Source organism: Pteropus alecto, unplaced genomic scaffold (assembly GCF_000325575.1).
Source record: "Pteropus alecto unplaced genomic scaffold, ASM32557v1 scaffold258, whole genome shotgun sequence".
NCBI lineage: Eukaryota > Metazoa > Chordata > Mammalia > Chiroptera > Pteropodidae > Pteropus > Pteropus alecto.
In genome coordinates, this window is record NW_006441076.1 from 224371 (window position 1) to 238978 (window position 14608).

At 32.0% G+C, this 14608-nt stretch overlaps 1 protein-coding gene across 1 annotated transcript in view; it reads right to left on the bottom strand.

The window, feature by feature from the left end:
* CFAP47 (cilia and flagella associated protein 47) overlaps positions 1-14608 on the bottom strand; it is a 363081-nt gene that overhangs the window by 156414 nt on the left and 192059 nt on the right. Inside the window, 3 exon segments of the mRNA XM_015594565.2 lie at positions 88-158; positions 7237-7325; positions 8937-9087. Of these exon segments, the coding sequence (XP_015450051.1) occupies positions 88-158; positions 7237-7325; positions 8937-9087 (311 nt within the window).

The window sequence follows — 14608 nt, forward strand, 5'->3', positions numbered from 1 at the left end:
ATTATATAAAATATTTACTTGAATTTGTCAGAACTTTTCCTCAGATAATTATAAGCATAAATTTTATAGACATTTACCCCTTTTGGCTAGTGTATTGTCCAGATGCAATTAATTGGGATGTCAAAGAGATAAATGTTGAGGATTCCACCAAAATGACTCTAAAATAAATGAAAAATGGATTATTTTGGATCCTATCACAACAAAATTCAGATGACCACAAATATACTTCTTTTAAAATTTTTTCCATACTTCATAAAATATAATAAATAGAATCAGAATAAATTACAGTTCAAAAAGTCCACAAATTCTCACTCTGCATCTCAAAACGCACATGTTAGAAAGAAGGAAAAAAATATGAAATGGAAATATGTAAAAAATAATATTCTTTTATATAGAAAGGTAACACTGAATTCTCACAGGAAGAAAATTTAGAACATAAATGATTACTCAAATTATATTCCTGAAACAAAGAAGAAATCATCCATTGGTCTCAGTGCATTGTCAGAGCTGTACATATTTAATAATTTCTAATTCTATTTGCAAAAAGAGAAAGGTTTCTTTCAGGAGTGGACATAAGATGTGGGTACCTATTTGATCAGTACTATTAATAACTATTCCATCTTCTGGAATCAAACAGAAATTCACCTCATCTTATATGATAATGCTCATACAAGAAACGGTTTTAGAGACTCCATTACGTGTTAGGCGTATGACTAGGTGCTGAAAAATACAAACACAAATATCTCCTCCTCTCTGCCTTAGGTTCTTCACACAGTAGTTGGAGGAGAGTGTGGAAATAATATTCTAGCAGTAGCCGAAAGATGTCATGGAGAGTCATGTCATGAATGCCTAATTCTACCTGCAGAGTTGAACAGAATCTGTATAATTGTACATATTGTTAAAAACAGATTTATCCAGACTTGATTTGTTAAAAGACATTTTTTTTTTATTATGTAATAGTTATTAAGATCTCACAATAGTAGCTCTATAATGAAGAACAGATCAATAATAAAATTATTCAAATCTTTTAGTCTTAAAACACACATATTCACAAACACACATACAACTGTATACACAAACTAAAATCCAATACATTCATATGTCCTAATGTTAACATAATGAATGCTAACATCAATTTCTGTTCTTTTTGTTGAACTTCATTTATTTCTGATGCTTTCCATATAAGGGTTGTAAGGTTTTACATAAATATTTAACACTAAACATTTTTAAACAGACAAAATTAACTGCAATAAAATGTAAACTATGAACCATGCAAAACATGTATCAGACTATTAAATTTGCTTATATCATTTTAAAGTTACAGTTGAGCAAATGCAGTTCTTACTCCTCTCCCAAGAGCAATTTAAATTTAAAGTCAGACCTGAAAATCTCATTTAAATCTCATAAGATTATGAGGCAGAAAACATTTATAATGTTTCTTTATATTTCTACAAATCCAAGGTGAATCAATGGGGCATTTTATTTTGGTGATAATTTGTTCTGGTTAAAAAATAATCATAGGATGATACAATTTGATGTACAAATAAAAAGACTAAACCAATATAATAAATATTAAATTTTTCATATACTATACGTGTACCATTTTGAGATAAAATAGTATTCCATATGCTTCTGTTTGAAAAGTCCCTGCTTAATTACAGTAAACATGCTTTCCTTAAAATAGATACATTGTAAAAATGAAATACAAGCTGCCATTAAAATGGACAGAAATCCTATGTGATTACTGCAGTTTCTAAATTAGTTGTTCTCATACTTCAATGTGCATTATCATCATCTGGAACACTTGTTCAAAATGCAGATTCCCAAGCTTTATTTGTGTGAATTCTGACTTAGTCTGGCATGGGTTCTAGGAACCTCCACTTAAAACAAGTTCCCCAGATGTTTTTTAAATAGCTTGTCTATGGATTAAACTTTGAGCAATTCTGACTTAGACTAGTCCTGGTCTAACATTAATGTATAAGCAAATACTCTGGAGATGCTGTTAAATGTAGATTCTGTTTTAACTGGATTAGAGTGGGCCTGAAATTCTGTTTTTCTAACGAGCTCCCAGGTGATGCTGATTTTGCTCATTCAAGGATCACACTTTGACAAGCAAGAGTTTAATTAAAACAAAAAAAACCCATATTTTAAATAATAAAACCAAGCCACCAAGAAAAGAAAGTCAGGGAATGGCAGTTAGACCCACCATATATTCACCCCTCTATAAAAGCTACAACAACACGGGAAAGAAATTGTCAAAATTAACTTTTTCTGAACTCTAGTTAATTAACAAAAGGCCTGCAACAATCTGGTTAGTGTTTGCTCAAGAAAAACTGCCAAATATTGGTAAAAACAGTAGAATTTGTGGCGTTATAACTTTTCTGTTTCAACTCCCATCCTCTTCTCCATAGCTCTGCAGTAGCCTTGAAAACTAGCAGCCTTTCAACCAAGGTATTTGTAAAAACCTGAAGGTTTGCAGCCACATGAGGAGATAGACTGAGACTGGAGCTCTTCAAAAAAGCCCCATCTCTGAGCATGATTACTGTTTTACCAGTCTTACAGCTCCCTGAAAAAACTCAATTTGCAAGGTGTTGCCTTTATTTGACCAGACTTAAAAGAAAACACATATCCCCAGGATGTTTTTTGTTTTTTGTTTTTTGTTTTTTTAAACCAGTATGAACTGTACCTGAGGCTGCTACATCAGTTGGATCAAATAAGAGCCTAACGGAACATAAAAGGAAGATCTGGTGAACAAGATGCCCATATGCAGGGTTGGAGTAGCTTGTTAGAGTCCCCTGAATATGTCAAAGATCTTTAACTCTATCCATGAGAGAGAATGATGTCTCACCAAACAAAGAAAAACAATAAAGATAAATTATGCGAAAGAACCAATTATAAATTCTGCACTTAAAAAGTACAATACCTGAAATAAAAATACACTAGAAGGACTCAACAGCAGGTTTGAGGTGATAAAAGAACCAGTGCACTTGAAAATAGGTCAAGTAAAATGATTAATTCTAAAAACAGAAAAGCATCAAATACAAAATATCAAAAAAGAGATTGAAATTAATAAAAGAACCAAATGGAAATTTAGGACTTGGAAACCACAATGACAAAAATGGAAAAAAAAATATCACTAGATTAGTTCAACAGTGGATTTGATCTGGCAGGAAAAAAGAATTTTCAAACTTGAAGACTGATACAGATTATGTAATGTGAAGAACACAGAAAAGAATAAAGAAAAATCAACAACTTCACACATACATAGTACACCATTAAATGCACCAATATATGTGTAATGAAATTACTAGAAGGAGAGAAGAAACAAAAAGAAAAAGGTGAACAATATGAAAAATATGATGAGTAAACAAAACTGGAGCCATCACGTTCCCTGATTTTAAACTGTATTCTAAAGCTATAGTAATTAAAATAGTATGGTACTGGCATAAAACAGACACATAGATCAATGGAATAGGAAAGAGAGACCAGAAATAAACCCACGTATATATGATCAATTAATTTATGACAAAAGAGCCAAGACTATACAATTGGAAAAGCTCTCTCTTCAATAAATGGCATTGGGAAAACTGGACAGCCACATACAAAAGAATAAAACTCTACCACTATCTTACACAATACACAAAAATTAACTCAAAATGCTTAAAGACTTGAACATAGGACCTGAAACCATAAAACTCCTAGAAGAAAACATAAGCAGTATGCTCCTTGACATACCTCTTGGCAATGATTTTTTTAACCTAACACCAAAAGCAAAAGCAACAAAAGCATAAACAAACAAGTAGGACTACATCAAACTAAAATGTATCTACACGGCAAAGGAAATTAGCAACAAAATGAAAAGGCAACCTACAGAATAGGAGAAAATATTTGTAATCATATATCTGATAAAAGACTGATATACAAAATATGTAAAGAACTCATAGAACTCAGTAGCAATATATATATCTGATTAAAAATTGGGCAGAAGATCTGAATAGATATTTTCACTCAAAAAACATGCAGATGGCCAACAGGTATATGAAGAGATGCTCAACATCATTAATCGTCAGGGAAATACAAATCAAAACTGTAATTAGATGTCACCTCACACCTATTAAGATAGCTATTATCAAACAAAAAAAACAAACAAACTAAAAGAACAATTTTGGTGAGTATATGGAGAAAAGGGAACACTGGCATGCTGTTGGTTGGGAAAGTAAATTGGTATAGTCATTATAGAAAACAGTATGGAGGTTCCTCAAAAAAATTAAAAAGAGAACTGCCATAAGATACAGCAATCCCACTTCTGGGTATTTATCCAAAGGAAATGAAATCAGAATCTCAAAGAGATAGCTTCACTCTCGTGTTCACTGCAGCAGTATTCACAACAGCCAAGATATGGGAACATTCCAACTACCCAAATGTCCATGTGTATGTGTATGCATGTGTGTGTGTATTACAGTAGATTATTCATCCTCAAAGAAGAAAAAGTCCTGCAATATGTGACAACATATATGAAACTTGAAGACATTATACTAAGAGAAATAAGCCAGTCCCAGAAGGGCAAATACTGCATGATTCCATTTCATTTATATGAGGAATCTAAAACAGTCAAACTCATAAAGCAGTGAATAGAATGGTAGTCACTAGTGGCTCGGAGGAGGATGAAATGGGAGTCGTATAAAATTTCAGTTATGCAATATGAATAAGATGTGCTATACAACATAATACCTATAGTTAAAAACACAGCATTGTTCACCTAAACATTTGTTAAGAGGGTAAATCTCATGTTAGGCATTCTTACCACAAAAAAAAAAAAAGGACTATAAGAAAACTTTTGGAAGTGATGGATATGTTTATTACCTTGATTGCTGTGATAGTACCATGGTTGTAGGCATATGTCCAAACTCATCAAATTGTATATATTAAACATGTGCAAAAATACATTTTTGTATATCAATTGTACCTTAATAAAGATTTTTTTAAGATAAAGAAAAATAGAGAATATCAAGGAAACCAGAAGAAGGCTCTTTGAACAGATCAACAACACTGACAAACTTTTACCTAGACTGATGAAGAATAGAGAGAAAAATCAAATTACTAAAAGAAGGGATGGAAGCAGGGCTGTCACTACTGACTTTCTGGGGGGAAAAAGGCATTATATGAGAATACTATGAAAACTTCTGTGCCAAAAATTAGGTAATTTAGAGGAAGTGCACAAATTCCTAAAATGGCGCAAACTATCAATACTGATTCAAGAAGAAATAGGAAATCTGATTAGGTCCATAACAAGCAGAGATAGAATTAGTAATGAAATAAACTTTCCGCAAAGTTCAGACCCAGACGGCTTAAATTTTGAGTACTTCCAAATGTTAAAGGAATACCAATCTTTCATAAACTCTTCCAAAAAAAAGGATCATTTCCTAAATCATTCTCTGAGGCTAGTATTAATGATACAAAAAACAGATAAAAACATCAGAAGAAAAGGGAATTCCATGATTAAATCCTACAATTATAAACGCAAAATACTAGCACACCAAAACTTACAACAAGTAAAAAAGCATTAAGGAGCAATAACTATTTAAAAAAGAAGAATTTGAAAACCAATGATCTGGTAGACAGAGGCATGGGAGATCATCGTGTTTCTGTTAAATCTATACTGGGTTGCCTTTTTTGTTGAAAGTAATGTTAAATTTTCATAAAAAATGTTCAAATCTGGTCACTGCATATAATTTTGGAGCAATATATGGAAATTTTTATTTTATTTTACATTTAATTTGAGATTATTAATAATAACTAAATTCCAATCATTTTTAAGTATAATATTAAGAACTAGGTCACTTATTTTTATACTGTTTATTTATAACAAAAATAGTCTCTATATGAATTAATTGGCATTAAATTTACTTTCTTATCTACTCCATTATTTTAAAATTTTTAAGTAATATATGCCTATTATAAAATATTGATTTTACAAATTTTGCAATTGATTTTAAAATTTTAGTTTATATGCCCATTGCCTAAAATCAAGGGCCACATTCATACAAAGAAGGAAGGAGTCAAATTACCCTAATTAACAATCTTTATCTTTTACCAAACCATGCACCCAGTGCAAGAAATACCAATTTTAATTTAATCTAAGATAAACCCTAAAGTAACAATAACATACTATGATTTTTTGAGGAACATACATCTATTATATTCTACTAATGTTTAGAACTTCGAGATTTTCTTTCAGTTCTACCACTAGAATGCAAAGCTAAATTTGTTTGATCCTGATTTCCTCTGAAAAACTGCAGTCAGTGATTTGGTTCATTTAAGGGCATTTTTTAATATTGGATTAATGTCACAAATTTTAACATTTTTTTCTTCCTTACACTCCAATACAATACTTTAATAAAATTACAGTAAATAAAATTCTCCCTCACTGAACTTAGGAACCATAAATTCACCAATAACAGTTGTAACAAGAGAATGTTTGTTCTATCAACAATAAACGATATTATTAATCAGAAACTACCAAAGCCTAGACATATAGTGATTTAAAAAACTGGATATTATCAAATATTAATAAGCATACATCCAACTTAAGGTCTCAATACAAGTATTATTGTGAAAGTCTGATTTCTAAAGCTGATGGAAAGAGAGTTCATAATTTAAGCAGTATATAAGGTATCATTGTCCATCTTCTCCCTCGATATGTAAATTTATAGAAAGATATTTTTCTACTGTAACCTTAAATAATTAAGTATTTTATTCTGTTTTCATCTCAAATCTATGTTGTTGCTATTGTTGTTATTAAATCTCAAGATGCACAAACGTACACTTAATGTGTAATTTTAATAAATCATGATGTCTTAAGTAAAAATAAATTTTCTGCTGGAATCAGTATTTCACTTTTGGAAATTAACAGATAGAATAAAATTAGAAGTAAAGTCTATTAATTATATATATTTTTTAATTGAAAGAACAGTAAATCTCAACAGAAAGCTTAGAGATAAATTAACAAATTTGATATAATCAGTCTTAGCCTTATAGAGATCAAATAGCATTTCAAGGAAAATTCATTTACCTTTATTATTTGTTCTATTTTATCTGATAATGCTTATAAAATTTATAGCCATGTAAATAAATGAAATTTCTCCTTGAAATAGTTCATGTTGAAGAAAATTACATATTTCCCTTAAGGTTGGATATGGCTAACTGCAGTGAATTTACACTAAAACAGTAACTTACCTGAAATCTCCAGCCGTGTGAAAGGTATTTTTAACCTTCACAGTGACTTGTTTCCATTTATAACATGGAGATTTGCATTTTATAATTTCCTAAGGTAAAAAATAAATAAATAAAACATACTAAATGGTAAGAACAAAAAAGAACAACCTGAATTATAAAATATAACTTAAAGTATCTAAAAACCTGCCCATTTAAATATTATAATATTAATTTATATAATTCCCATTTTCCCATAAATATTGTATTGCTAAAATCTGAGTGGGAAAGAATAAAAGTAGATATTACCTTATCACTGATCCAGAGTACTGTGCTAACAACTGAACTGATTTCCTTAAAATAATTTTGTTAATAACTGAGTATGATTTCTCATTTGCAAATTACAAACACACACACACACACACATATACACCTAACACATATGACATAAGAAAGAGGCAAGTATGTGTCTGTGCACAGATGTGTAAGTGCATGAATATGTTTGTATGTGTGTGAGTGTGGCATACCTGTGTTTATAATGCTGTGGCTACACTGACATATTTGTACTATAATAAAAGCACAAATATAAAATTTAAAATTCAATTACCCAAAAAACTTCCATAGAGGAAAAGATTCTAAGAATTCTACATTTAGAATGATCGTGTTCTTATCTTCTTTTATTTCTCCATTATTACCCAATCTACCTCCTAGTGACTAAGACCACAAGCAGCCAGATGGGGAAGTAAACAGAGATTGTATGAGTTTCAAATGTCAGCTTTTCTACCCCACAGCCATATTAATGACAGGTTAAAACCTTCTGTGTCCCTTAGATACATGTGGCCAAGCAATGTTTTTGTTTGAGACAATTTGTGTGAGAGTGCTGGGAAGTGTACAAGTTCATTATTCAAGAGGAAATCAGAAGATCACATACAACACACATCTCAGCGACAATCAAATGCCTGCTTCCTGTTCCAGGTGTCATCATCTGATAAGCCAGTCTGTCCATGTGAGCATCTTAACGCTCTCTCACATAGCTGGCCATTACTAGTCATTCTCTTTACTTCCTACTCATGTCACTGTACACCTAAAATTCTCTATAATCCATATGGATATCAGGCAACATAACAAATTTACTTCTTCGGTATATACCCACAGCAGGAAATAATATTTAGACAAAATAATGACTACAAAAAGTCATCATAGCAATGTCACAACCATTTTATAGAAATTTAAAAAAAACCTTTCTCCCTCATCCTTTGTGATATAAACAGTAAGAATTCAAAAACATCATCACCTCTCAATAAATGCCAGTCTTAGTATTATTTTTACAATGGATTCGATTTACAGGACACTCAAGATAAATTAAGGAATGTTCCCATCAGAGAAAAGAAATATTTTCTCTTCACCAATCTTTAATTCAAACAAAAACAGACACAGGCCCAGGGACTGTTTTAACTTAAATCACAAGTCTCCATGGCAGAAGGGTATGTAGGTTGCTATGTGTATAGTGACTGACTCCTTCAAAAAAGCACAAATGTACAGTAATCCTAAAATTCTGACTTTAAATTAACAACCAGTACAAGTCCTTTCAAATTCTATTATGAAACTGAAGACTTATTTCCACAGAAAAAAATATCATAGTAAGAATATCAGAGACATAGAAGCCAAACTCCATGGCCTGAGAAGAGAAGCAAAGACATACAAAATAGGTAAAATTTACTTACAATGGCTTTAAAATTGTGGACTTTACCCTTAAGAGCAAAAATCATTGTAGTGCCTCCTGTTGCATTCTTAGGTTTTGAAATTAATAGCAGTGAAGCTTCGGCAGGATGGAGGAAGTGACTGGTGAATTTCAGAGTGATATTGATTTCGTTTCTATTTGATAAAAGAAAAAATATATATTTTATTGAAAAAAGACAACTGACAGGCACTTATTCAGTGTAGACTATGTGCCCAGTGCAATATGCTCACTTCTACAATAAAATTAAAGACTGTTGCAGATCTCAGGAAACCCATAATCTAGTTATTGTTATCAGTTAAAATATCTTGATCCATCTGCATGTCTTCTTTGGAAAAATGTTTATTTAAGTCCTCTGCCTATTTTTTAATCAGATTGTTTGTTTTCTTGGTGTTAAATTATTGAGTTCCTTACATATTTTGCTATAAACCCCTTATCAACAGACCTATGAAAAAATGCTCAATATCACTAAGCATCAGGGAAATGTATATTAAAACTACAAGATATCACTCCACACTGTCAGAATGGCTATCATTAATAAATCAACAAATAAACAAGTGTTGACAAAGATGTGCAGAAAAGGGAACCCTTGTGTACTGTTGGTGGGATTATAAATTGATGCATCCACTATGGAAAACAGTATGGAGGTTCCTCAAAAAATTAAAAATAGAACTACCATTTGACCCAGAAATTCCACTTCTGGATATTTAGCCAAAAAATTCCAAAATATTAATTCGAAAAGACATATGCACTATGTTCATTGCAGCATTATTTATAATAGCCAAGATATGGAATCAATCTAAGTTTCTATCGATAGACAAATGGATAAAGAAGAGTTGGTACATGTATATATTGGAATTTGAGCCATAAAAAGAGTAAATTCTTTCCATTTGAGACAACATGGATAAACCTAAAGGGTATTATGCTAAACGAAATAAGTCAAACAAAGAAAGACAAATGCCATATGCTCTCGCTAATGTATGGAATCTAAAAAACAAAATAAACAAACAAAACAGAAATAAGCTCATAGATATAGAGAACAAATTGATGGTCACCAGATGGGAGGGATTTGGGTGATGGATGAAAAAGGTAAAAGAGATTAAAAAGTATAAACTGTCAGTATAAAAGTAGTCATGGAGATGTAAGGTACAGCATAAGTAATAGAGTCAATAATACTGAAATAACTATGTATGATGTCAAATGGGTACTAGTCTTACTGGGGTGATCACTTTGTAAGGTATATAAATGTCTAATCACTGTGTTGTATATCTGAAACTAACAACTTTTATGTCAACTGTAAATGGAAAATAAATTAATTTAAAAAAATCTTGATACAGTCTGTAAAATCTAAAGTTAACTTCAAAATGTATGTATAATCTACCAAATATTGGATTTTCTAATAGCTAGCCATAGAAAATCACATGTGTATTTTTGTGTAAATTTCACAGGACATTCTGTACTACCGTTTGAGCAAATTCTTAGTTATATCACTGGATTTTAGTCACATGGAGAAAAAATGAGAAAGACTAAGAATTCAAAAAAATATTTAAAGCTGTGGTTGAAAATAAAATTCAAATCTCAAATCAAACTAATGGTTCATAAGTAGGATGACTTTTACTTGCCAGATATAAGTAAAAGAAGGAATAAAGAAAACATGTCCATATCCATTAATCTTCAACTTCTTGTTCTAAAACACAGTAAAAATCTAAAAAGTCTATGCCTTGGGGGAGATTTCACTTCCCAGTTTGTAGGGGAATGACTGCTGAATGGCATCTTGGCAAACTTGAATGACAATACATAGGCCACATACACAAGGCTTAACTGCTGTAAATGTAAGTCTTTGCAGGAAGCCCTGTGACCCTCCCGTAACATAAGAGCATGGAGGTTCATGAAACACTCTCTGAGAACACTTCTCACTTGCCTACCTATCTCCCCTGAGAGGCTATCAACCAGATTGTTTCTAATTGCCTTCTAGATTCTGATGATGTCTGAGGTTTACTACCTAGCACCATTCAGGGTAGAGTTACAGGTTGTAAAACCAGTTAGTTTCAGCATGAAACTGACTGTCAGCAACAGTGTCCTACTTATGCATGATGCAGTCATCTGGCCCCTTTTGTTTTGGTGCTGTGCTGCACAAGGGACATGGGGATCTGGCCCCTTTGATAACTTTTGCTTTCATTGTTTATGTAAGTAAAGAACTCTCCAAATAAAAAATGGTTTTCATTGTTTCTTTACTGGCTGAACCTTTCAGCTGTGCCTTGCCTTGATGCAGCTGTGGGTGATAAATCTTGGAGAACTACCTTTGCTTTTGCTTTTGCTTTTAGCACATTCAGCATTAAATATCATGCCACAGTTATTCTTTGTACAAACTATCACCTACTGCCTTCCCCATGGATACACATATTTGGGAACAGGGATGGGAATAGATTCTCTCAGTGTCTAACTTTGGTTGAACTTCCCTAGAACTTGTGAGGAAATACTGTTGAATGGGTAAGTTTAAGGAATGGCAAAGAGTAAAGTGAATGGGGGACTTTCAAATCAATAGGAATATTCTCAAAATGCTTTTTAGTGAAAATTACAGCTCACATCTAGCAGAAGTGGAGATGTTTTTTATTCAGATATGTCATCACTAATCTTTTCAATTTGTGTAAAAGGACATTTTCTTGGCTATTATGAAAAAGCTCATGGACTTGAATTTAATTGAGAACAAAGAATGTTTAACCTTGAGATCTTTTTCTGGATGAAATAGGCTCAAACTCTGTATTATACCTGTGAGAGATTTAGGATTTTTCTAAATCTTCTAAAATTCATCATTAGATAAAAACATTCATTCAACCAATTGATATTTATAGAGAATTTATAATATTCCGGGCACTGCTGAGGTTTTGGGGATATAGTAATTAGAAAAAAACACATTATTCCTGATCTCCTGGATCTCACATTTTATAGGTGATGATAGACATTAATTATGTAATCACAAAATAAATGTGAAAATTACAAATTATGTGCTAGAAGTGGTATGAGATCACAGAATGGGGAGTATAATATAGTCTGAAGAGTCAAAAGAAGTGATCTGTTAAGTGGGATATGAAGGATGAGACTGAGTTAGCTAGAATGAGCAGGGGAGGAAAGAAGGCATCCACTGGCCTCTGATAGTATGAACTATGATCTGTTTGAAGAACTTACACAAGGCCAGTGGTGCTGAAGCTTAGACAGTAAGGGTGTTAGTGATACAAGATAGAGCCAAGAGCCAGCCATGAAAGATCACACAGACCATGTTAAGATGTTCAGTCTGCATCATAATGGTGATGGGAAGCTACAGGAATATTTTAAGTAGAAGAGTAACATGACCGAATTTACATTTTAAAATCACTGCCATTCTAATATAGATGGATTGCAGACAAGCCTTTTAGGAGTCTATTGTCACAGCCCAATTTAAAGATGATGGTATATTAAATTAGGATGAAAGAGGCGGATAAGAGGAAAAGATGACAAATTTATGATACATTAGGTAAAATCAACAATACTAGGTAATGGGTTGGATCTCTGTGGAAGTTAATGAAAAAAGGTGTTCAAGAATGACCATAATCTAAATAGCATGCACCTATACACCTATAGGTAAGTCCCATGAGACCAATTATAAAATACAGTATTCTTTTCATGAAGCCAATGACTGGTTTTAGGACCATGAAGATTTGAGTTTCTCTTGAGTATAGATATTCCTTTTATAAATTTTGTAATCATATTGAAGCATGTAAATAACCAGAATTCCTTACTGGATGTGTTAGAAAATTTAGAATAAAATGGGCAGTCAGGTCATATCTTAGGTCCCCAGACCATATACCATAATTATAAGTTTTATTTTAGTTTTCTTACCATTTATTTTCTTTTTGTTCCAATTGCCTCGCCCTCATTAAAAAAAAAAATCTCCTTCCTATCACATGTACCTCATAAGCTACTTCAACTTGGCTTTCAGAAAATATGGAAAATAAACATATGACACATCAATGTCAGTGCCCATATGGCTCGATGAGAATAATGAGGAAAAAAAGAAACAACGGTTTTCTAAAACTACACTTTCACTTTTATGACGGTCACTCTATGGTTATAGCTAAATTTAGTCATCAAGTTAGATGCAGAAATAAACATATTTGTTTATATGATGGTGTAGCTGTTTAATCTCTCCATATAAATGATATATCTGGGAATTTAAATCCACAGTTGGCAGACAGAGCCATTATTAATTGTAATTTAGACAGAATCTAAGACAGGATGTGGTATACATAGATAATTATATAATATCTGTAGATAATTATATAATATCCGATAACGATAAAACTATAGATCCTTTTTTAAGAAAACAAAAGTTTCTGAACTCTATTAGTAAAAAACAAAAACTATGAAATTATTTAGTCTAGCTAAAGAGATACTTAAAGAACCACCTAATAATAGTATTCAAGCCTACAAAATAAGATGCATCCAGAAAAGTAAATAATTGTTTTCCATATATATTGAGAATTAACCATTACATCTTCTGGGAATCCTTCCGTGTTTTCTTCAAGAACACTTAGGTGGCTTTGTTTTTTTTTTTCCCATTTTCCTCTAGTTCTATACACATACCAATACTACTCACAGGTGTTTACAATCCACCACTTTGAATTTAGAGGAAGTAGGGCAAATACCGGTTGCTTCTTATACATTCTAGTTGCAGTACTAGGTGTTTTGCCTATATACCAACATTTATTACTGACAACATAAATATTCTCATCCACATTCTCCAAATAAGAAAAATGATGCTGGATCACAGAGTCTGTACATGTCAGTAACTGTTATATGACATGATGGAAGGGTTCTAGGCCACAGTGGCATACGAAACTCAGATTCATTGCCTCTAAAAGAAATCTCATTAAAATTATAACAAAGGGAATTTTTAAAAAGCTGCTAGTTAGAGAAAACCATTGATGAGCATTTGCACAGAGGCTAATAAAGGAAACAAACCTTCCCTGTAGACTCCTGGAGAAGCCATTTCCAGAAATGCCTACTTGCATGGAGGGCAAAACAAGGTTCAGACAACCCTACTCTTCCTAAGGCCAGTATAGAAGTCAGGCAATTGGACATAAAAACAGAATTCTTTTCATTCTAAAGTGAAATCTGCCCATTGATAAACCTGTGCATATACATACTCACAATTTACTTTTTTATTGCCATAATATTACATATGAATGGACAAACAAGTATCACAAATCATTAGAGTAAATCCTTCAACGTGAAACACTGAGGCCAAGATAAACCAGTATAACAACTGACCTCAAAGATAATAAAAATAATACAGGTAAGAGACAACAATGTAAAAGAGACATTTATGAAGATATTATAACCCCAATTTAAGATCAGGATGCTATGAAATAAGGATATTCGATGAAAAAGAAAGTGCTCTTACAAATATATATGAGATTATCTTTCTATCTCTACATATATAATGACTATGAAAGGATAGAGGAAAATGGCAACTTTGGGGTGCCTTTCAGGGATGATTATCAGTCTTTTACTTTTTTTCTTTATACTTCCATAGTTTCTAAAGTTTCTTTAATGAGCACATACTGCTTTGATAATAAGAAACAACTACATATGATATGTAATGTTTTGTATATATATAAA